Genomic DNA, 25,397 nt, shown 5'->3' on the forward strand with positions numbered 1-25,397 from the left:
GCTCACAGTTAATCCCCATTTTCCAGATGAGACAACTGAGGCACAGAGAAGTGAAGTGACTTGCCCACAGTCACACAGCTGACAAGTGGCGGAACCCATGACCTCTGACTCCCAAGGCCGGGCCCCTTCCACTGAGCCACGCAGTTTCTCCACTACTCCACCGCTTGTCTGCTGGGTGACCTTGGACGAGTCACTTCACCGTTCCTCAGTTACCCCATCTGTAAAATGGGGATTGAGACTGTGAGCCACAGAGGGGACAGGGACCGTGTCCAACCTGATTTGGTCGTATCCACCCCAGCGCCTACTGAAAGTGCCCGGCCCATAGTAAGCGTTTAATAAATACCATCATTATTGTTCACAGTTTGGCCACTTGACCGCTTGGGTGACCTTATGCAAGTCACTTAACTTGTCAGTGCCTCAGTTTCTTCATCTAAGTGGATCTGTTCTCTTTAGACTGAACCCCATGTAAGAGAGCTGCTGACTCGGACCTCCATTTGCAGCAAAGCGCAGTTTAGGCCCCAAAGGAGCCGATCCCTGGCACCGTCGACCAACCGGTGGTATTTATAGAGGACTTACTGCGTGCAGAGCACTGTACTAAGCGCTTGGAGGAGTGCAGCAGAGTTGGTAGCTGCAATTCCTCCCCACAAGGAACTCACAGTCTGCTAGGGGAGACAGGCTCCTTTTACCTAAGTGCTGTGGGTCTGGAGTTGGTATCAAGCGCTTAAAGGGGCTGGAGACTAATGGGGGGGAAATGGGCTTTAGATGATCAATGAATTTGTTTCTGCTGCCTTTTCCTATGACTTAAAATTGACTTAAACATTCCTAAAAGCCATGCTCACTGCTGTCCTGTTGCTTGACTGCAGTAAATGGAATAGAGTTTTCACTGCAAATTATTTTAGGCTCATAACTGACGGCGGGAGCGAAGTACAGAGGAGTCCCAAGCTGCACTCAAGGCCATCAGTGACTTACACGGTCACTGAAAATATACCTTATGTTGTTGATTTTACTGATGCAAACCCAGAACAGACTGAGTCGGTCGGGTGAAAGTGACAAGGAACTATCGTCAAGGGTGCTTCACTCACTCTTTTTTACGTAGGTAAATGGAGAAACAGGACACCTCTCACACAGCTACAGAAATAAATCCTTTTATTTTTTTTATAACATTCCTTTTCCTTTTTTAAAATGCATACAGTACTTGTAGCTGGAGGACTCTGAGAAAAGCTATAGAAGACCTGGCACTATTATTGTTGAGAATTACACAACTGGGCGGAGAAATAACACCTCTTCAAATGGCTGGACAGAGGAAAATGTAATGTTCTCACACATAAATATGGATGTCATTATTCTACACTTTTCTCCTAAATCTGTTACTTTAAAATCTTTTTAAAATTTATTTAGAAATTACGGTCATCATCTTTCATTGTAGCCTTTAGACCATTTACATTGGATGAATGATTATGCCAAACAGTTAATCAAATATATTACATCAACATAGCAGCAACAGCAAGGTAATTCTGCCCAATCATATTAGCAGGATGATTTCAAAAATACATTTTTTCTTTACAAGTAGCACACAAATCCCTGTTCTCAGTAGAATTCCAACTAATTTCCTTCCACTTTCATTAATTAAATAAGGCTAAGTAATGAGACATGTCAGAACATGATTACATAATAAAAAGTATATTTTTAATTACAAATTTCATATCTAATTGTACATATAGGGGAACATACTGTAGTTTCCACAGAAGAGTGCAAATGAGCAGGATTTTCTTTAAAAATGTTAAAGTTTGATTCATTCCATGCAGTCTCAAACAAGAGAGAGAAGTCACGAATATTATACTGATTTGGTGTGTCAGTGTGTATCAAGAGTGCTAATATAAGAGATGTGCCATTCTAAATGTCGAAGCAGCCATTCTAGTTAGTTTTCTAAATGAAAGTGCAGGCACAGTGAAAGATGTAACTTTAAAATTGTTCCGTTTGACCTCATGTAAACAGTTTTTAGTTTGTCTCACATTGGTAAAAATAGAGGAATTCATTTCAAGGTGTCAGGTCAAGCAATTCTTCTAAACTCTTTTTGATATGTGGTGGCTGAGAAGCAGCCTGGCTTAACAGATTTGGACCCATCTGTGCAAAAAGTGCTTTTGATAATTTCGCCGTGGCTGTTCGGATGTTGCCTCCAGCTCCGCTGTTTGTCAGGTTCCCTAACAGGTGCCATAGGACAACCAGGACTTTCTGTTCTATGGCATGAGGCTTCCGTTGATGCAATTCTGTAACGAGATCTGAAACGACAGAAATAGTAAGTCTCTCTCTCATGTATACACACACTCTTCATCAAGCTCAGTTCCATTATCTTAATGCCTTAAAATCATCTACATCTTTTTCATTAAGTTTAGCCATCAACCCTAACTTTGAGGGAGAGTTATTAAGTTCTAAATGTCAGGAAAATCCATCAAAATCAGGAAATCTTGAGTTAGGGCTTTCAATTTAGGTCATACATCGAGAAACCTCATCACGGTAATACTTGGCCACAACACGAATTGGGGGTAGAAGAGTAATAAACAAAATCGTTTGATAGACAAACCTTACAGGCAGTGTATCTGCTCTGTCGGCTAGCTGTAAAGAAAAATCATCTGAGGGACGCTGCCCCTTTTTCTGAAATAAGTTTCAGTTCCTCCTGTCTATTTCTGCTCATGTGTCTTTTGTTCAAAGAGAGTTGACAGCTTGCTCGTGGACACAGGAGAACACTTTGCCGATCATTCTCACTTTGCCGATCATTCTTCTTGCTGATCGTCCACCTGTTCCTTTCCCATATTAATAATGATAACGGTGGAATTTGTTAAGCGCTTAATATGTGCCAAGCACTGTTCTAAGCACTGAGGTAGATACAAGGTTATCAGGTTGTCCCACTTGGGGCTCAGTCATAATCCCCATTTTCCAGATAAGGTAGCTGAGGCGCAGAGAAATTGTGACTTGCCCAAAGTCACACATATTAGAACATGAGGCCTTTGTTCTTAATGGACTTTTTTTTTTTTCTTTTTTGACAGATTCCCTCAATGCTTAACACAATGTTTTATTCACTGGTCCTAAAAGGACTTCTGGTATTCAAGTGCACAGATAAAAAGCGCAGACACGATCGGGTAGCTTTCGTAAAACCACAGTAAGTCACAACCAGTATCCCAAATAATGTGTTGGCTATTAAGACTGGGAGAAAACAAAAGCAACTTCAGTCAAAAATGTTTACCAGCAAGCTTTTCCGTCATATCTTGTTTTGCTTTTCCATTTAAAAACTGGGCTTTGGTGCAGAATGGCTGCAGAAGCAAGTAATTATCTAAATGATAAAGGAGATATATTTTCAGTAAGCAGGCTTACAACCTCAAGAAAATGGATTCATATATTCAGTCGTATTTATTGAGCACTTACTGGGCGCAGAGCACTGTACTACACGCTTGGAATGTACAATTCGGCAACAGATAGAGACAATCCCTACCCAACGATGGGTTCACAGTCTAAAGTTACTTTACAAAAAGAAAAGTTTAAATCAGTGCATTTCACTTAGAATGCATTTAAAGATATTTTGCATTTCTAGAATTTCAATTCATGCTTGCATAGGATTGTTTCTTCATAACAACCAATTATACTGAAAAATCTTGAGGGTGCCCTTGTGTTTTAAAAATCAATGTTCTCCCATCTATGGCAGTTGGGAAATGACAACTGGAACTGAAATTACTTGGTGGTGGTGGGGGTTCTGGGCAGGGTGGGGTATAGATGGAGAATTACTACAGTGCCAAAGTGGCTCAGTGGAAAGGGAAGAATTAAAGCACTTCCTATTTGGGGTGTAATGTTAAGAAAATGTGAGCAAAGGTATAACATTTTCAAACAACTGTAAGTGAGGTAACGTGCCTCTCTGGTCAAAGGGAAACCTCTTACCTAAATGCTGACTCAAAGCTTGAATGACATTTGTAGTAGCAGCATAGATCCCCGGATTCTTGGAATTCAGGTTGTTGTCCACTATCGCTGGGATTAACATGTTGATAACCGGTGATAAATTATCCTTGAGCAAAGGAATCATTTTATGCATCGTTTCCAGAGCCACTAGGTTTACTTTACTGTTGGAGTCATGAAGGCGAGATTTAAAAGCATCAAAGATCTAAAAATACAGGGAGTGAAGGTAACACCATCATTTTCTTTCACATTACTTTAAGAACTCACATTCTTCCACCATGACACTGAACAGGAAGTCCCACCCTGCTCGCTAGTACGCGTATTATCTTATTTGTGCATAAGGCATGGTTAATAAAATCTCATAGTTTGCAGAAGAATGTAATCTTTTTCATCAGCCTTCTGGAGGCATAAGACATTATCATCCACCTGAGGTGGGCAATTTAAGACTGTTCAAGTGACTGGGGATCATTGAATTCTTTATCGGTCCATTAACAGAATTTATTAAGTACCTATCGTACGCAGATCTCTGTACTAAATGCTTGGGAGAGTCCAATACAACATAGTACATTCCCTGCCCACAAAGAGCATCCTGCCTAGTCTTTAACCAGACTCTTCGTTCAATCAATCAATGGCATCCGTTGAGTGCTTACTGTGTGCAGAGCACTGTACTAAGTGCTTGAGTGAGTACAATATAACAGAGTTGGTAGGCATGTTCTCAGTCCACAGTGAGTTTACATTTTTGAGGAGGGATGTTTCTCAAGAACATTATGATTGTTAATATGGTGACTAACATAAAAAATTAGTTTAAGGAAGAGTTTAAAATGGAAGGTTTCTAGGTAGCTGAGGGAGTACCAAAACACATATATTAAAGCTGTCGATGAGAACGTTTATCAGTTTGATTGCACCGTGGGCACACCAAAGTGACTTGCCCAAGTTCACCCAAGAGGTAACTGTTGGAAACGAGCCTACGCCGTGGGTCTCCTGAGGAGTTTCTGTGCTCATTCCACTTGGTTGTCACCTCAATGGAAGTCGATATCTAAATGTAGTCTCCATTTCGAAAATTTATCTGAAATGGGAGGAAGTTTCACGGTAGTTCCATTCTAACATACCAAGAACATACAAGCTGCATAAGTCACACAGCCTCTGGTACTGTCTTCATTCCTTATTTGCTTGTCTTACCCCTACTACCGATTTCGTTCTGACAAGCCTTCATAACCTCATTCTTTCATTAGCTCTGGGGGACGGGGGCGTCTTTACTACATACCCTAAAGTGATTCAGTCCTTTATTCACAGACTACTTACTGGTCTCATATTTTTTGCATGTCATTATTACCTTCACAATGTTTCCAACAACAAGTTCTTGGTTATTCTCTGCATCCGATAAGAGTTGTTTTATTCCATTAATTCGATCACGGAAGTCTTTTGCATTTAGTAAACCGGTTATGTCCTTAAGATACTCAGCGCTTTCTAGAGAATTACGGGGAACTGGTTTTCTTGAAATTTCACGCACTTCTGTAAACTCTCTATGAGAAAACAAAATTATAATACATTAAACTCTTAAAAGCAACATGCTAACGGATTTTATTTTGGCTACCAATGAAGACTACATTCTCAATCTTTCTTTGCTTACTTCCTTACTCTCTAGGGACTTCGAAATAGAAATCTCCTTCAATCTTAAGTTTCATCAGGTTTTACTAGAGTACCTAGAGACTTATGTAATAATTGGGATAGGTTATATCTCTAACACTGTGACAGTAAGCCCAGAAGATAGTACTTTTCAAAGAAACTGCACAAAAATCAGTCAAGTCTGCAGTGGCACTGTGATGTCAACAGGCTCCACTTTTCCTGCTCTGATTCCAGATAAAGTTATTCAGCCAAATAAATGAACAAGTGGTTCCTCATGCCTTTCCCTTCCTGCCTGCCATTGACCCAGTTCTTCCTCTCCTGCTTGGGCCCTCCATCATCCAGCTGGGTCATCCGGCCGCCCGGCCTCTCCTCCCCTAAGCCATGTTGCCATTTACTCCTCTCACTGGGTTCCCCAAGCTAGAGAGGACATCTGTAGCCCGACTAGGGAATTCCTTTCATTTTGGTAATAATGACTGAGCTATTTGCTAAGCACTTATTTTGGCCCAAGTGTAATAAGTGCTGGGGTAGATACGATATAATGAGGTCTGACAGTCCCTGTCCCACTGTCTAACAAGTATTAAATCCCCATTTTACAGCTGAAGAAACTGAGGCACGGAGAAATTAAGTGACTTGCCCAATGGCATTTGAGCACTATGTGCAGGGCACTCTACTAAGCGCTTGGGAGAGTACGCCATAACAATTAGTGGACACGTTCCCTGCCCATATGATCTTAGTCTCGAGGGGAAGACAGACATTAATAAAAATTATTTATAATATATAATTTAAAGATATGTACATTAGTGCCATGGGGGTGGGGGTACTATCAAATCTCCAAAGGTCACAGATCTAAGCTCAGTCAAGGAGGAAGGCAAAAGAGAGAGTCAGAATTAGAATCCAGCTCCTCTGACTTCCTGGCCGGTGCTCCTCCTGGTTCTCCCTCCTACATAGATGGTGAGCCCCGTGTGGGACCTGATTATTTTGTATCCTCCCCAGCGTTTAGTACAATGTTTGGCACCACAGTAGGTGCTTAACAAATTCCACAATATATATTGGGCTCCCCATTGCTTCTTCTGGCCTCCTCTACTCAACAAATTCTAGTCGCTATAACAAAAGAAAAATTCCTATCACAATTAGGAAACTTCCTTTAAAAACAGTGTCTATTCAAAAGTAGAACTGAACGTGTATGCTCTAGCCCTATCATTTGACAAAGTCGACAGTTCAGTTATCCTCTAAAAAATCACTTAAATATAATCTTGAATAGTTTTTAAACAGTATCACCTTTTCAAATGATAGACATAATAAAAATAAGCCCCCACATAAACATCAAATCCAAACCTCTTTGCATTAAATGGTGCTTATTTCAAATGAATAATTTGCAAAAGGGAGGACACAGTGAACATTCACAATATCCAAGAGACACTCCAATTACCATCATCCAGGGAATTAACCATCCGCATGGTAACAGCAAGTTTGCTGTGAATATATAATTACCTAATTAAATATAATCACTTTAGACGCTCAGAGTTTCTTTCACCAAAACTTTTAAATGGTATTTAATTCGAACCGGTACTCCTGGGGCAGGTCAAGAAACCGTCGGGGGGAAAGCCTTCCCCACAAGGGAGTAATTACTCGAGCTGCACCATCTATCGAATAACCGTACCTTTCGGTCAGCGTGGGCGCATCCCTAGAAATGGACGACGACCTCGTTCTTCCAACACTGCCTGTGTGAGAGCGTCGCCCTTTAGCGGACGGAGTCTCGAGGGGCATCTCCCCTAGGCCCTAGTAGAGGTAAAGAAAAATATCACCGAGTCAGGATGTGCGTTGGTGGCAACAGGCAAAGGAAGCACAGGAAGCAGTCGTCGTCAAAAATCGGAAAATATTCCAAGTAAATGGGGGATAATGACCAATCTCTCAATCATATGTATTGAGCGCTTACTGTGGGTAGAGCACTGCACTAAACGCTTGGGAGAGTACAATGGGTGTACAGTGCGTGTGCACAAGACTTCTCCCAGACATCCTGGGAGAGCGCTTTGGAGAGTTCGGTGCTCAGAAGAGTATTTGGCACATAGCAAGTGCTTAATGATTACCATAATTACTATTATTATTACGATATATCACAGTCCCTGCCCACAGTGGGCTGACAGTCTAGAGGGAGAGACAGACGTATTTCTTTCAGCTTATTACTTTTGATTTTCCAAGTTCTATTAAAGCTTTAAAAGGGTATTGATTTTGGACAGCTACTCTTGGGGCAGCTCAAGGAAGCACATCACTAAAGCTGCAGCTCTCACCCAAAAGACGGGAGCTCTCCCCCTTCTTCGAAGCCTCCCTGAAATCATATCTCCTCCAGGAAGCCTTCCCGGACGACCATTTCACCCATGCACCCGATTTTCCTTCCCTACTGCTTCTCCCTCCCTCTCAGGATTGCACCTGGAGAGTTTCCAGTCAGTACTCTACCAAGTCTTGACTACGGGAGGGAGACTCAAGCAGAGGCCTCCCCATTCCTAGCTTGGGCAGCGGCTGGCGAGGGGAAGGCAATCTGCTACAAGTCAAAACTCACCCGTGCTGGGCAGCGGCGGCACGGGAGAGAGTCGAGGGCGGAGACTCAAGTTGACTGCGCGGAAGGAGGTAATGGTAAACCGCTTCCGATTTTTACTCCATGGACATACTATCAGAACGATTGCAGATGGAGGTGGGGTGGTCTGGGAGAGATGCGGCCACGGTGTCGCTACGGGTCGGAGACGACTCGACGGCGGAAGACTGCTTCTCCCATGCCCTCAGTCCCATCCCCACCCCAACCCTACTTACGCACCCATCCGCATACCCGGTTGCTTCCCTTATTGGACATTTTAACGTCAGGCTCCCCTGCAAGGTCTTAAGTTTCCAGGGAGTAGGGATTGCATCTAACTGTACTGGGTTCTCCCAAGAGCTTAGCACAGGGGTCTGCCCAAAGGAAGTGCTCAGTAAATACCACTGATCGACTGACAGAAGAGTGCATTTTGATTTGAATTCTTGTGAACAAAGAGCAGTTCCTAAAGTAACTGCGCTGTTGGTATTTACTAAGCGTGTACAAGGTCTCCTGATTCTCAGTCCCATATTCTTGGCACTAGGCTCTACTGCTTCTCCTTATGTTGTTATAATAATAGTAATAATAATCATTATTACGGTATCTGTTGAGCGCTTACTATGTGCCAAGCACCGTTCTAAGCTCTGGGGTAGATATGAGGTAATCAGGTCGGACACAGTCCGTTTCCCTCATGGGGCTCCCAATCTTGATCCCCATTTTACAGATGAGGTAACTGAGGCACAGAGGAGTTGAGTGATTCACTCAAGGTCACACAGCAGACACGTGGCTATACTAAGTTAGAAATCTTCCAAAAACTATTGGTTCAATGCCCAGGAGCAGCTCAGTGAAAAACTATCCCGGGAAACGGAAAAGACGTAGCCGTACCTCAAAAATCCCTTAAGTAGGTGATTGAAATGACTAACAAAACAGTCAAGACCGTAATTATTTCAAGCCCTAACCACACACAGGAGGAAATACTTTCAAAACCCCGAGTTTCCATTTCCTCCCTAACTTCAGTTAACTGGTATATTCAAAAATGTCCACGTACCTTCTGACGTAAATTTTTAACAGAGTCCTTAATATAAGGCAAATCTTTGGACGGGACATGCTTTTCAAGCATTTTGTCAAAGTTAGAATGAGACATCAGGAAGAAAAGTATTTTTCTACCATAGTACCTACAACGTTAGAAGAGTAATGGAATCATTTAGGCTTTCAATGTCAAACAGTCGGCTTAAATACAATTATTTTATATGGACAATTTTTGCATGAAGTTTAGATGTTAGCTTTCAGAAAAATCAATCACAGCAATCTAAATGAGTCAGAAAGAATCTACTTCACTACTGGGTAATTTCAGAATTATAAACAGTGTCAACATCAGTTCTGGATACACTGTCCTAATAATACTGAACCCGATTCTCTCCCCTACATAGGAAGAGTAGATAGTTTTAGGTTGATGGAGAAAAATCTCAACAAGGGGCAGAGAGGGGAAACTCATCCACCTTTAGCCTTACTTTCCAATCGCTCCCCTCCCGGCTCTCAATCCCTCCCCTGTGGGAGGCCCGTGAGGCTCTGTTCTGAATTCCCTGCTCTGCTCAATAGCCACTCAACTGTCTTGGAAAGTGCGCCAACTAGCATAGGTTGTTACCATCCCTCTATCGTGGAACTCTCTCCTGCTATTCAAGCGCCCATTTTCTTCTGGCCTCCGTTTAGATGTCCTGTCGGCACTTTTCACTCAACGTTGCTCACCTTCCCTCCTACACCCTCCCTTCCTTCTAAGTGTCCCCAACTGAATCTATAGGACCCCATCCTCCCTATCCTAGAAGGCTCACTCTAACTGTCCTCCTCCAGTTATCAGTCTTTCCGTGATACATTCAATCTTATGTTCAATCGACTACTATTATATCCTGCGAGTTCTTTCCTGAACCTGTCCCCTCCTCCCCACCCAAACAGCTCTGATCCCGGTTAGCGCCCTTGATATCACACTGGTCTTCTCACTGGTCTCCTAGACTTCGGGCTCCGCTCCTCCAGTCCATCCTCCACAGTGCTGCTTGGATCGTCTTCCAGAAACATCAGTCGACACAAACCCCCTAGTCCTTAAAATCCTCTAGCAGCTACTCAGCTAACTTCACATTAAGCAAAAATTTAATCTCATTGGTTCTAAAGCTTTTTCCACCAGCTTCCTCCTTTTTGCACATTTGCTTTCTTTACTTTGCTACTTCCCAACTCCCACTTTTCTCTCCTCCCAAGGTCACCTAACTGTACCCTTCTCTCAACTCACCAGCCTCCAACTCCTTGTTCAAAAGGTTGCCCTACCCTCCCTCTCCCTGATCCACCCAACAGGCCACGCCTCAGCCCTGCCCAGACACCACATCCTTCAGGAAAACTCCTCCTATTGACTGCTGACACCCTACGGCACATCCACCCCATAGTCACTCATCAATTGACATTCGATTATTTTTCTGAATTTCCCTAAAACGTCATTCTGGCATTTTTGCTCTACCCCTATATGATCCTTGCTCTTCCTCCTGTTCCCGTCCATCTCCCCCATTAGACTGAAAATTCCCTGTGGGGAGGATACGTGTTTGGTTTCTGTTGTAGTTTCTCAAGTACCAATACAGTGCTTTGCTCCTGGTGGGCAGCCAATAAATGCCGCTGACTGTAGGGTGAATCTGGAAAGCTATAACCCTATTTAGTGGCAGACAGTGGTCAGTGGGTCCACACTCTAGGGCTAACAGAAATGCCTGCAGATACCACTGCCCTGTACTCCCTTGTAGTGTCTCCTTAATCAAGGTGAGCTACCCGAGGATGAGGGCAAGCAGGTGGCCACTGGTCCATGCCTGCTTTAAAAAGGGAGTAAAGGAGGGAGGGGAGACCGGCTGGTCTCTGTCTGGGGCTACCAAGGGTGTGAGGTACTGGTCTGGAGAAGCAAGCTGATTATTAGCACCTGGTTTCTTGTGAGCTGTCCTGTGCAAACTTAGCTGCAGTGGGCAATAACCGGTCAGCCATATCCTTAGTTCCAGACAAAATGCGTGCCGATTCCATCTGTTCCACCACATCGGATAAGTGCTGGGCTGTACATCTTCTTACTGCTATGTGTAAATGACTAGAAGAGGTAAATGGTACAGGCAAACAAAATTCATGAGATTAAGACCTCTTACATTGCCCAACTGCCCAGATTGGGCAGTGGAAAAATGTGTCACCGCTCTTGACTGACTCCCACTGACATTTTATTTTGGACTGTTAAGTACATAGTCTTAATACTCTGTCAATTCCCCAGTATGAAATACATTTTAGCAACGCCCTCCTCCTCTAAACTGTAAATTCCTTGTAGGCAGGGATCGTGTCTACTAACTCCATCGTGTTGGATGCTGCCAAGTGCTTAGTACAGTGCTCTGCACTCAAAAAAATGCCATCATCGATTGAAGGAGTGTAATGTAGGAGAACCGGTCTAGGTCCTAGAAGGCCAGCACCCAAAAATCACAAAATGATAGGTGATTAGCCAACCCAAATATCCATCTCCCACTTGCTTCTGCATTGCCCTGATTTGTTCCCTTTTACTCTTCCCTGCCTCCTAGCCCCACAGCACTTACGTACATATCTGTAATTTTATTTTTTTGCATTGATGCCTGTCTCCCGCCCCCTAGACTGTAAGCTCGTTGTAGGCAGGGAATGTCAGTGTTTATTGTTGTATTTACTTTCCCAAGTGCTTAGTACAGTGTTCTGCACACAGTAAGCGCCCAGTAAATATGACGACGAATGAATGAATCATGACTTAATTTGTCCCAGAAAACGTACCGGGGCACTGACTTCCACTGCCTCGGGGGGGAAGGAAGGAGGAGGGAAGAGGTTTTGACGATGGAAGAAGGCGGGAGACACATTTGCTTAGCACAGGTTGTGGGACTCTGCCCACAGTTATTGGGGCATCAGATGCACCCATGTGTAACCCTGGCACAGGTTAAGCCCTGCTCAAAACCAGCAAAATCACTAAAAGTCCTCCACTCTAACCCTTGAAGGCTAGAGGAAAAATAACACTTGTGGTATTTGTTATGCAAGGTAGTTGACAAAAAAGCTCATAATCCAAATGACCTTGTGTTTCTTCCTGAAATCTGCTTCTCCCCGCACCCATTCTTAAAGACACGGGAAATTCAATTTTAGGGTTATTTCTTCCCCATATTTCAAGATTCTTAGAAAGTTACCTTTGGCCTCCACTGATGAGAGAGGCAACTGCTCGTGCTGGAGTTACATTATTGACCATAGCCTTCAGCGCTTTATCTACATCTTCTCTTATGAACGTGTTGGATTCTCCGGCCTTGTGCAGCAGGACCTTTACGGTAGCGTCTAACTCTTGATCCATGCCCCTTTTTAAGTAAGTAAAGAGATCACCTAAACAGACCACGGCAGCCCGAGAAACTCCAGAGCGCAAGTTCTTCACCTAAGGATTAAAAAAACGTAACCCGCAAATACATGAAAGAATTGCGTACTTTAAACAGTGAGCAAAACTTAAAATGTAACTCTACTCCATTTAATTTGAATATAAATCCCAATATATCAAAATGGCCCACCAGCAGACCGCAAAATGCTCAACTTTCATGGAATGAAAATAACTGCTACAGTCAGGCTTTCTTGAATGTGCGTATGGATGCAACCCACTTAACTATCAAAAATGCATCACCGTTCGTACATCGCTTAGTTTTTCAACCCAGGATTATGGTTTACCTCTTGAATTACGGCAAAGCTTGCTTCATGCAGTTTGGCAGTCAAAACATTAGAATGGAAAGCAGACAGGCATCTAATACAGTTCAGCCCCTCAATTTTCTTCTCCCTGAGAAAGAGTAAATAAATGAAAACACTACACAGCCACAGTGTTTTAGTTGGGTTATATTTCAAAATTGGGTATGGACGCGTCCAGCCAATGAAGACTGGAACTGTTGATGTGTCTCCTGCCACTTTGGACTGAAAATCCAAAGAGGCGCGAGAACGGCAATTATTTTGCATTAGAGGAATTCTCCAGGCTTCCAAAAGCCTCCCCCCTGCACAACTGAAGTGTCAATAGCCCAGCCCAAGACCCGGAGCTTATTCTTTCCCAAATGTGACTGAAGGCATGTGGCTGACTGACCATGGTACACCTCCCGCTAAAGCCAAATGCTTGACCACCATCAGATGTCCCAACAGTGGCAAAAAGCGGTAGAGAAAAAGAGAGAGATGTTTAAAACATCTGGAGATTTTACTGGCTTCAAATATCTCACGCCGTGTGGCGAGTGACGTTGCCAGAGTGAAGAAAAAGAGAGTTCCTGACGCTCTGGGCTGAAGGGAGCAGGAAGATGTTCAGTACTCAACTTCAATGTTTGTGTCTCTATTGATGAGCTTTATTTTTGCTTTATAAAACATTCGAGCAATCCCGTCACATTCGGGGTATTGCGATAGCCTCAGTACAATAGTTATGATTACAAATTTACTCCAAAAGATGGCCAACCTGTAGATAATACATTTTCTTTGAAAAATTCAAATGATTTGTAACACGATAGCCTCTTGAAAAGTATGAAGCCCTCACTTAGATTTTATTCAATTTTTCACCTTCTTCACATCCTTTTTTCTTTAATCTCCCCATTTTTCCTCCTATTTGTAAATGCTGAATTATGTATTTCAGTTTTAGACACTTTATTCCTATCCTACTACCAAGATACACTTAGAGTGGATGCACAAAGGATAAGCCCTCAAAATGAGAGATTAACCTGGGGCCACGAGCCTAGCGTTGACATAATTTTCCCCCCGATTCCAAATCATATTTTGATATATTCTACTGGAGAAGTCAGGCAAAACGGGAGGCCCGGCACATGAATAGGTGGGAGAAACTCAGCTCGTTTACCCTGTATCGTGAGGGGTCTGTAAAATTCAATCCTGCCAAACTGCATCAAGCCGAGTCCTCTGACACACAGTCACTGCTAGATTCTAGCTTGTGAATCTGTGGCTCCACGTTAACGGAGGAATCGAGAGTTGAGCGATGGGCTCGAACGGTTACACACACAAAAGTTTCATGCCCCTGCTGTATTACCAAAAAAATAAATAAATAAATAAAGAATTGATTTCTGTCCAATAGCGGGGGGCCAAATGGGAAAGGTGCTATTAACAACGTAACGTCTTATGAGAATAAGCAAGTTCCCTACCAATGGCCCCTCTCGGGTACGTGGAGGTTCGTTCCCTGCAGATGTCCCATACTGGCAGCGTTGCCCACAACCTGGGGCAGTCCTGAGGGAATGCTGCAGCCCAGCTGGGCAAAGCCTCTGTGGCTCTCAGGGAGTCAAGTGTCACTAGATCGCATCCCCAACACTACCGACATTTGGGTCTCTGGAACTGAAGGTATTTCCACAGCTTGGTCTGCCCTTCTCCCAAACCGGAGAAGGAAGGACAAGTCACACGCACCAACCTCCGGCCAAAGGATGAAAAGCGGAATTGGAAGGTACTATCACTGACTTACCAATCGTCATCAGCTAAAAGTCTCAGGGCTTCTGCCAGGGCCAATTCTGGTTTGGAAAAAGGTCGGAGCTCGGATGGATCCATAATTTCTGGGCTGTGTGTGACAGACGGCATCCTTTCCTTATACTGGGGTCTGGTCACAGTAGGAGCTTCACCTATGAGGAGAGTACATCTTAAACGCTTTAATGAAAACTACATTAAGCATTCTTTTCACTCAGACGATAGGGGTCTAAAAGTAAATAATAAAAGCAAATCACATTGCACAAAACTCAAAACAGTACTTCCTTTAACTAGAGGGGCTTCTGTAACGTGTGATACGATTTCAGCAAAGTAACGTATGGGGCAAATTAACCACCTTAAGATCAGAATCATGAAATCAGTTTAAATCTAGCTAACAATTTCCTATGGCCATTAAATTGAGAAAATTAATACTAACTTTCCACTGTGGTTTTCTCAGTTGCAGGGCATTTAAGACGTTCCCACGGGCTCTGTTTTTTCTTTTCATAATCTTTGACTTCATTAAGTTCCTTATGATTCACTTCGTTTTCTTCTTTTTTTTTCTGCCTCATTTTGTCATAGGCAGATTTTGAAAGAGAAATCTTAATCTGCAGAAAATGTTAAAAGATTTCAACGTAAATAAGTAAATACGCTAATACGCTAATAATGAAAATAATGTAAATGATATCAATTTGTATCAATTTAAAGCAAAGAGGCTAACCTGCTAAAAATTACATTGCTGCCTCTGATTAGTATGTTTCTTCATTTCAGGAAGCAAATGCACGCTAAAACGATTATCAGTTGAGTGTTTCTGAACTTTGGCAGCAGAACTAAAAAGTATTTAGTGAGAAAAATCTACTGTTTACCGAGCTACCTGAAGAATCGGGAAACTATGTCTGATTTTGACATGCAGTCTAGAGTGTTAGCTTACTATGGGCAGGGAACATGTCCACCGACTCTGCTCTTTCATACACTCCCAAAAACTTAGTACAGTGCTCTACACACAGTAAGCACTCAATAAATACCACTGATTGAGAGTTGCATATCAAAGCACGTGGTCCTTCAGCATGTTGAGGGAAGCAAAAAAACACATTCCATCAGTTTTAGTACCACTTGCCTTAAATCCTTGTTTTCAAGTTATCAAACTCTGAGTGCTCGCTGTTACTCCAACACGCATGCTTGGATGAAGATTGCTGGGGTGAGCTCTCTGCACACTGTAAGCGCTAACTACCACTGAGTATTATTTTTTTAATGGCTTTTGTTAGGCACTTAGTATGGGTTGAACACCGTTCTAAGGCCCTGGGGTAGGTATACGTTAATTAGGTTGGACACCGTCCCTGTCCCACACGGTGCTCACTGGGTAAGTAGGAGGGAGAACAGGCATTTAAACACCACTTTACAGTTGGGGAATCTGAGGCACTGAGAAGTTAAGTAACTTGCCCAAAGTCACACGGCAAGCAACTGGCAGAGCAGATATTAGAACCCAGGACCTCTGACTCCCTGTCCCATGCTCTTTCAACTAGGTCACACTGCTTTGAAGTAACGGAGCGTGCCTCCTTAACCTTTGTTTCGCAGGCACTTTTCTAACGCGTTGTAGCCGTGAGTTATTTTTTGTGCAAATGGGAACAAAAGCAGTGTCTCTGGAGATTATTTTCTCCCCCAAACATCCTGGCTCCAAACAGACGTACCTCTAATTTCACTTTCCTCATTTATACAGTGGGGATGCTCTTGGTAATCACCTACCTCATGGAACCCCAGAGGTTTAACGGCTTGGGTTCCGAATTCAGCACGCACTACATAATACGGGGACGTGATTTCAGGGTATGGAGATGGGAAAAGCAAGCTATTAAATAAAGTGCACTCCTCCACAGAAGCTGGGAAGTGACAAGGCTAAATGGCAAAGATTATGTGAACCAAATACAGTTTTACCAACCTAGGCAACGCGTCTCCCTAATGGCAAAAGCCAACCATTTCCAATTTCCTAAATTCTTCATGACATAACGAGATTTGTATCTAAATCAATATTAAGCAGGTTTCAGACAACAAAACAAAATTCAGATTCCAACAAAACCTGCAACATTTTACCTCTTTTTCATTCTCAAAAACATCAAGGTAAGATTGACCATTCTGCTGAACAGCTCTTCCATAGATTCCTGCTGGCCGTTCACTACTCTGACCGAGACAGTATTCATCCCCATTTTCGGAGGAAGTTACTCCTGACTGGACGCTTGTTAATGCAGCTGCATTTGGGCTTCCAAAAACACCTGAAACAGTTAAAGTATTACAACTTCAATGTTTTGTCCCCACAGTCTGTTAACCTGAGTCAACATTTTCTTCATATAATCTAATTGTTCTTGATTCTTCTTTTATCTCCATGGTACATAGAAACAGGTATCAAATTCCAGACTATGCTAGTAAACCTGTATCAATCTGTACCTGGGCCATGGTGGAAAAAGACAGAGTAATTATAACTGCCTCAAAAATCTCAAAAAAGAAACCACTACTTATAGAAACACACACACACAGCCCTGGGGGATCCAGAATGAGATTTAATACTGCACTGTTGATCTGGCTGACTTGGGAGGGTCGGTAGTGACATCAGATGCCCGCTATTTTAGTCTCGTCTCTCACAGGATCCCGGTAAAGCCTCCGTCGCGTTAGCATCCGCTTCCCCTGCCTCCCTCACTACCCCTGTGTCTATCAGTCACAGAACAAGTCACCTGCTCTCTCTCCCTCCTGCTCAGACTGTGAGCCCCCCATGGGTGAGGGACTGTGGACGACCCGATCATCTTGTAGGTACACCGGTGCTTAGTACAGTGCCTGACACATACTGAGCACTTTAATACCATTAAAACAAAAGCAAACGCCTTACGCAAACTGACAGGACAGTCGCTGGAGGCCTCAGGGACTAAGATGTGCTTCTCTTGCCTCACGCAAAGCCATCCTGGCGGGACTGAGAGAACTGTTGCGGAGGTTTCCACCTGCCTTTTCGTTCTGTTTGGCCATAGTACCCGTAGCCACCTTTCTCACTGGGCATGCCCAGCAGCTGAGAGTCTGCTCTGAAGGTTGGCACGGGGGAGGGCGAAGGTACGGCAGCGGCTCGCAAGGCGAGACAGGCTAGGGAGGGGAAGGGTAACATCCTCTAGACTGTCAGCTCGTTGTGGGCAGGGAATGTGCCTGTTTATTGCTGTACTGCACTTGCCCCAGAAAAGAGTACAGTGCTTTGCACAAAGTAAGCACTCCATAAATACGACTGAATGAATGAATGAATGAATGAATGAATGAATGAATGAATGAATGAATGAATGAATGAATGAGTCCATCGGCTCTGTGCGGACACGGGTCAGGTGAGGGTCGCAGCTATTAGTGAATCAACTTCTGCTAAACATCTAAATTGGTGAATCAACTTCGGAAACCTTTCCGAATAAACGTTTAAGCGATTCAAGTGTCCCTTCTTCTGTACGAGCTTTACGTGCATATTAAAGAATAAAAGATACCAAGAAAAACCCCACATAATTTGAACCAATACCTTTTCCAACAATTACTACTGAATCTGAATCTTCTGACAGGGTGTTTGCCGATGGGAGGTCACAGTTGGAAATCTGCTGTAGATTTGCTGAAGAGCCAGCAACTCCTACAAAAATGGGTTTAAAATGACAGTTTTCAATTGCTTATTCCAGTGTTCTACAGTCAATTCTTTAAAACAATCAGTCTCGTTTATATAACCGTAAATAGAGGGGCAGTACGGTCCAGTGGAAAATGCATGGGTCTGAGAGGCCGAGATCTAGGTTCTAGGCCCAACTGTTCAACTGTCTTTCTCTGTGAACTTGGGCAAGTCACTTAACGTCTCTAGGCCTCAGTTTCCTCATCTGTAAAATGAGGCTATCACCTACCTCCTCCTATTTCACGAGATTTTTGTGAGGATGGAATACAAGCACTTTGGAAGAACAAAACCCCATACAAATTCAAAATTTTGTCATTGGTATACACTAACAGTAATTAACGAATTCAAAGGGCTCGAAGAATATCTAATCAAAAGGAGACAAACACTGTGAAGCAAGATGAAATTATATTAAACACCAGACAGCCTTTATAGGCTACAGAGACCAAGGATTCATGAACACAAAAAACAATATGCAAGTTAATTTTTTTCTTTATAAAGGCCCAAATGGTTTCACTTTTAATGCTACTTTACCCCCTACATCCCTACTCTCAACCCAAGAGAAAGTTAGAATTGACTAATGTAAACCTGTTTCTACACCTCATTTTATTAAAGCCAGAGAAAGGACACGCCCAGAGAAATTTCCCAAGAACAGATGTGAAAATAATTCCCTTTGCCTCCAAATTATAGTTCCTTGTTGCCAGTCTCAGCCTACATTCCTACAGGAGCAGGAGTGTGCCAGAAATGACCACACACCTCGAGGGCCAATTACTGGCTTTCTCTCCCATTTCCAACCTGCCCACTCTTAACATAGCCACGGCCTCACTTCTGGCACCAGTGAAGTGCTGGACTCTGACCTGGAATTTCGCTGGATTAATGAAAAACAAGCTGCCATCCAAGTTGCTTTCCTTATTTTCCTCATTCCTACCTCAGCTTTGACTGACTGTAATGAGCCACATGTGGCTTCAGGATTGGCCAAGCTACAGAAATGGTCTCCTTTTTCTGCCCGGCTTCTTAAGGCCTTGGGTTCACTGTAATTGCCAAGGTTTTAGCTTTATTGGACTGTAGATACCGCATACTGGATGACGAGGCTCTCCTGCTTCGGTAAGGTATGGCAAATAACTTCTATAAACCTCTACGGAAATTCACTAACCTTTGGTATGCTTATAATGCCTTTGGTGATCTTTGCTCTGAATTTTTGAAACACTAGATGTAATCTCTCCCAGTTTCTCTTCTTCAAACCCACTATATCCGTACCCATAGTTCATACGCTGGCCAATTACGCTCACATGGGAAGGTGTACCTGCTGCACAACAAAATAGCGAAAATGCTCAGATTTAAGAACCACGGGGAAAGAGTCCTCAAAAGCTAGTCTCCTTACTTATTCATTCGTTCTAGACTATTGGTACAGAATTAGAATCCCGACCTATATGAAAGCCCCGCTGGTCCAGTCGCTGAAGGAGGAGAATGGGCTACGGAAAGCCCACGGAGGGATGCCATCGGTCCTCCTTCAAGGATTTACGTGAGGGGTGAGAGGTTTCCTCCCCTCAGGTTCACTGGGTATCGCTCACTGGGGCCACAGAGCCTCCTCGCACTGATGCCTAAACAAAGGAGAGTCACTGCCTGCTTTTCTATTTCTGGGGCAGGCCTCTCCCACAGGTGCCTCCACTTCACTCCCCTCCCCAGAAAAATCCACTTCTGGGCTTCTAAATGCTGCCCAGCAGAAGATGCACCTGGAGCTTCAGCCTGGACAACTAATCTCAGTTGGACCTGGGGCTGACCTCTGACCCAGTGGAGAATACAGAAGAGAGCAGAGAGAGGTTTGGTTTCAGCCTTTGCACCACCAGCAAGAGAGGTGGTCAGCTCACACCTAGTTCAGCTTCTACTGCTCTGACACCTTTCGGTAATATTTTGCACTGCCATCATTTCTACTGAAATCAAGTTTGGCATGAAAATAAAACTCTAAATCTTTTAAACTGCCGTAGGAAGGCAAAGACTTCAAAGTCCTACTTTATTTAGCGACAAAAATTCGTTATAATCTAAAATTGAATTATTTCAATCTGGCCAAAGGATATACCTTAGAGACCAATTATAAACCATCTCTGCGGAAGAGACTGTGTCGTTGCTCCAGATGGTAATTTATGGTAAGAATGCTGGGTTTCCTAATAATCAGAAGCCAGATTTTTCATTTTTTTCCACGAGGAATCTCATTTAATATTTACCAACACTCTTTCCTGGTCCTTCTGTGTATTCCAACTGACCAGAGAAAGTTAACCGTCGGAGACACACATCAAACTTTAATGCCCCTTAACTTCAATTCTACAGGATCACGTGCTTGGGTAATAAAACATATTTATTAGTCAATAGTTGTAAAATACCTGTACTGGAGTTTTGTTCAACAACTTGAAGACTTTTACTCTTTGTGGAAGAGAGTCTTGTGGGACAAGATCTGGATCCAAATGGAAAGATATCTGACCTATATCACAAAACAAAATCAAGCAGATGCACATTTCACACTTCATAATTCTCAAATGCCTTATTTTTCACAAAACCCTATTTCTCTTCCTTTAGAGTTGATGGAGATCTCGTAAGTCATACAAAATTATGGATTTCCCTTTTTAATGAGCTCACAAAAAAGAAAGAGGCTATAGCATTCAGGTACAGTCCATTGGGAAAGTTAAACCAGGAGCATCTGGGAGGTTTTCGGTGCAAATAGTTGGCCAAGATCACTGTAGTGACAGTTTACTGTACACTGGATATTCTTAAGTATCCCGAAGAATGCTTTAGTGCGCAATGCATTTCTAAGGTGCAGGAGTTGGGGACAGAAGGGAGAATGGACTAATACAGGATGTGGAAAAGCCTAGACAGAATCAAAGCACAAGAGCCAGAGAGAGGCTGGGACCTGGGCTAGAGGGGCAGCAGCAGCTCAAAAGGTCCAGCCTGGGAATTCAGACAGTGGCAATAGGACTGGCAACTGGAGGGCAGGTGTTGGATGCTCTAAGGATCAAAACAAATGCTAGGCTAATACTACTAATAACGGCAATAATAATAAAAAATAATTGTGGTATTTGTTAAGCGCCTATGTACCAAGCACTGTTCTAAGCTCTGGGGTAGATACAAGGTAATCGGGTTGGACACAGTCCACGTCCCTCATGGGGCTCAGAGTCTTGCTCCCCATTTTACCGATGAGGTAACTGAGGCCCAGAGAAGTTAAGTGACTTGCCCCAGGTCACACGGCAGACACGGGGTAGAGCCGGGATTACGACCCACAACCTCTGACTCCCAGGCCTGCGCTCTTTCCAGTAGGCCATGCTGGGATTGAGGATTTGAGGAGAGCCATAACAGGGCAGGAACCCAAAAAGCCAACAGTGACATATAAGATACATTTCTAATAGTTCTTCAGGTTCCATTTTGGATTTTTTATTCCTCAGCTACATGAAAAAATATGGGAAACCATTCTGCCCTTGTACGATTTTCTTTTTTTCACCGAATGACTCTTAAAAGAGAGGGATGCATGAAAATCTAAAAAGAAGAATATTAAAGGTTGTTTCCAGTGTGAACGTGTCCTTGAAGACACACAGACATACAAAAGTTAAAATACACTTATTACTAGACAAACAATACCACACACATTATTCTCTTCCCCTGTGGAGTCGTGGATAAAGACGAAGTCATGGACTCCTGGCTGTAAACTCCGCTCTCACTATACGGGCTGATGTTTGGAGATGAAGAACGTGATGGGGAGTCCACGTTCAAGTCTAGTTTCATCGCAGAATCTGGGCTTTCCAGATCGGAAGAGCTGCCACTCAGCTTTGCCCTCTTCTTGGCTGCACTATTCCGTAGAGACCTAAGACAGCTCTGCATCTAAACGGGGTTAAGTATACAGATTAGCACCACATACAAGTTCTCGGGATCTACGGAAGAGATTTGGTAGTTTGGCCGCAGGTTCAGATAACAACACGCCACGATGGTATAGTTTTCTGGAGTGATGCCAACCCCAACCTCAGCTTATACACCCCTCTTTTTCCTCAGCCCAAATATTTCAAACAATTTTGTCACTCGGGGCTATAGGCCTTCTACCCCTATTTTCCGGAGCTCCTTTCAGTTCAGAGTATCCTGAGCGGCTGTGCCCTTAGTACAATCTGGTGGCTTGGATCTTTAATCTTGTTAACCAGCAGAGAAATCTACTAGGGTTTACTTAACTAACCCAGACATGTAGATGGACAACAGCTGACCATCTAAGGGGCTCAACCCCTCTTTAGGAAGTCAAAATATAAATGAAGCATTATATTAAGTGCTTGAGAGAGTGTATGTAAATGCGCGTATAGCGCTCTGCACGCAGAGCTCAGTAAACGCCACTGATAATTAATGCATTGATTTACAGATATAAACAATACACACACAGGTCTAAAGGTAAACGAGCATCCGACCAACTAAAGGAAAGCTTGAACGCTAGGTAATAACATGGACTAGCATTTAGCCAGTGCCTATCTGATGATAAATGAGAATCAGTACAGGCCGTGCCTGGCTTAAAATGTTCGGAGGACAGATGAATGATACGTTTCTAAGTTTACACCACATTCCAGCTTTACAAGTCAAACGTTTTGACTTAACACTAGCATTCCTTTATGGCACTACTTCTTGGGGTCCGGGCATCACGGGAACATTGGAGATCATTTTAAAAAACAAAAACAAAACAAGAACAACAAAAAAAAGCCACAGGATGGAGCAGCGAGGAGAAAGAGGAAAGTTCAAAGAGGGAGTTGGTTTATATTCTAGGATATCCCACTCTAGTTCAGGGACCACTTTCCCATTAAAAAGCTGTTCCTCTGAGAAAATTGGTTCCAACCGAAAACATTTTGATTTGAGAGAGTTTGGGGAAACACAATGTGTGGTAAAACACAATTCTTCCCTCTCTGTAGCTAAAGGTTCTCTCTCCAGCAGTTGAGCTTCCTCTCCCTGTGGCTAGTCCAGACTGCTTCCTAATTCTACATTCAGCCAAAGGAAGCCCTTGCCTTCCTTTCTGCCTCCTATTTAGCCTTCCTTGGGTCCTGATACCAGGATCGGTCAGTCTTCTGGGATGCTATGCAGGAGAAGATGTCGGAGGCTTCTACCTGCACTCCTATCAGCTGCTTTGACAAAGACAGATGGACAGAGTCTATTCGATTGCAGGTGACCTTTCAAAACTCCTGCAGTCAGCAGGCTTTTGTCTGGAAATGCATTTGCTTTTAGGGAAAGATGTTTAGGATCCTTTAATAAATAAAATCCAAACAACACTGTATACCCAGTATGCCCAGAACAGGGAAAACATTTACACAAGATAAACAGGGTTTTAAAGAACAAAGGTCTCTTCTGTCCTTCTCAAGGGTCTCACAACAGTTCAGGAATATCTAACAACAGATTATCTGAGCAAAAATGAGGTCAAGGGGCTAGATGGAGATAGGTCTCTGGAGTGCTGACATGGTGTTTTTTTGCTTGCTGCTTCTAAAGCTGTTACAAATCATTTGATTCATTGAAAATTTCAAGTATAGGCACTACAAAAGCATGGGAGAAATACAGCTAAAATATCAACTACTCAGAATCTAAAGCCTTTAAATCTGTGCCAGCCTTGCAAATAATCTCTCACTGAGGTGAATTAAAAAGACGGCTGATTTAATTTACTTCGCTGCCTGTTTACGTCCTCGAAATAGCTAGTGGCTTCCCAGACCTTGCAGACGCGGCAGACAATGACGATCTGGGCCGCTTTTCCTGCTGTGGAACATCTGTCTTGTTAGGGACGTCCCTGATGCTCTGTGAACACGTACGTCTACCTCCCTGGTAGGTGGAGAGGGAAAAGTCTGTTGCTGGCCCCTTCTCTCGCCCTAGCCACGTATCTCTTCTAACCTTGGTTTTCATCCCAGCCTCTTACGCGGAAATCCGAGCCAGAACAGGAGATGAGGCTGGGGAGGGGCAGAATGGTCACTTGCCCCCTCCGGGCTTGCCAGAAGGCCGAGGTTGGGAAACAGGGTGCTCACTCTACCCGGACGTCCCACGGCCCGGCACTTCCAGCTAATGGCCCAGCTCTGAGTCCATCTGACAGCTTAGAAACAGTGACCCAGTCAGACACAACTATCTAGACGCAGGACCACTACTAGGGTAGGAAATGAGTCTGGGCCAGGCTCAGAGTAAGGTTAAAAAAGAGAACAGAAAGAGAAGTTTCAAGGTCTGTCTTTGGCTGAGCGTACACAGGATGACGAAGCAGTGAGAAGCCTAAGCTGGAAGAGCCAACTTGAGACTGTAAGTTCATCTCTAGACTGTAAACACATTACGGGCAAGGGACGTGCCTCCTAATTCTGTCGTATCGTACTCTCCCAAGTGCTTAGTACGGTAACTGTGAGCCCATTATTGGGCAGGGATTGTCTCTGTTACCTAACTGTACATTCCAAGTGCTTAGTACAGTGCTCTGCACATAAATACGACTGAATGAATGCTCTGCTCATAGCATGAGATCAATACGATCGATTGATCTCTAAATACATACTGAAATATATACCTGGCCTCCAACAGGCAAGAAAATCTACCTCCAGTTTAAGCATATTTCATATCTACTGGAATAGACTCTGCTGACATTATCACTGATGGTTTGACGGCCGGGCTGTATTCCCCACCCAGTCCTTGGAAGATTCCACGCATGCTGCTCCGCTGAGCTGCTCTGGCTAAGTTGCTATAGAAAGCAGTTCATAATGAACTTCGTTTTTCCTAGTACCCAGCAGGTAGAAGCATGACATCATCTCTAACTAATCAACCTGGCAAACCTTAAAAACAATGTTATATTTTTCAAATGTCACTGAATACATGGAGTCTTTCTCTTTTGAATTTTACTTATGAAGTCACTGGGTCGTAATTCCCCAACACATGATTTTACTTATGAAGTCACTGGGTCGTAATTCCCCAACACATGATTTTATTAGATATCTTGGATAGAGCACTAATACAGAATTAGGGACGTCTCTTCTGAACACTCACATCTGTAGTGGTATAGCGTGATGCTGTGACAAAGGAAGCAGTTCTGCAACTGCCGGTGGCTTTGGATGCAGTGGGAATACGATAACGTGTTTTCTGTGTGACCAGGAGGTTCTTCGGGAATGTAACCCC

The 25,397-nt window shown here is 43.4% G+C and overlaps 1 protein-coding gene across 2 annotated transcripts in view; it reads right to left on the reverse strand.

The window, feature by feature from the left end:
- Window positions 1-1,129: 1,129 nt before the first annotated feature.
- TOGARAM1 (TOG array regulator of axonemal microtubules 1) overlaps window positions 1,130-25,397 on the reverse strand; it is a 37,181-nt gene continuing 12,913 nt past the window's right edge. The window contains exons 6-21 of one of the 2 annotated variants that reach the window (XM_029078811.2): window positions 21,895-22,127; window positions 20,642-20,739; window positions 19,417-19,569; window positions 18,132-18,236; window positions 16,688-16,866; window positions 15,042-15,210; window positions 14,607-14,760; window positions 12,848-12,953; window positions 12,328-12,563; window positions 11,076-11,234; window positions 9,180-9,306; window positions 7,229-7,347; window positions 5,276-5,465; window positions 3,928-4,147; window positions 3,242-3,328; window positions 1,130-2,279 (exon numbers count right to left, since the gene is read on the reverse strand). In XM_029078811.2, the coding sequence (XP_028934644.2) occupies window positions 2,038-2,279; window positions 3,242-3,328; window positions 3,928-4,147; window positions 5,276-5,465; window positions 7,229-7,347; window positions 9,180-9,306; window positions 11,076-11,234; window positions 12,328-12,563; window positions 12,848-12,953; window positions 14,607-14,760; window positions 15,042-15,210; window positions 16,688-16,866; window positions 18,132-18,236; window positions 19,417-19,569; window positions 20,642-20,739; window positions 21,895-22,127 (2,577 nt within the window). In that variant the 3' untranslated portion in view covers window positions 1,130-2,037. The remainder of the gene's footprint in view (window positions 2,280-3,241; window positions 3,329-3,927; window positions 4,148-5,275; window positions 5,466-7,228; window positions 7,348-9,179; window positions 9,307-11,075; window positions 11,235-12,327; window positions 12,564-12,847; window positions 12,954-14,606; window positions 14,761-15,041; window positions 15,211-16,687; window positions 16,867-18,131; window positions 18,237-19,416; window positions 19,570-20,641; window positions 20,740-21,894; window positions 22,128-25,397) is intronic. The other variant, XM_029078812.2, reaches the window with a different exon arrangement.

The sequence above is a fragment of the Ornithorhynchus anatinus genome, chromosome 14 (genome assembly GCF_004115215.2).
Source record: "Ornithorhynchus anatinus isolate Pmale09 chromosome 14, mOrnAna1.pri.v4, whole genome shotgun sequence".
Taxonomy (NCBI): Eukaryota; Metazoa; Chordata; class Mammalia; order Monotremata; family Ornithorhynchidae; genus Ornithorhynchus; species Ornithorhynchus anatinus.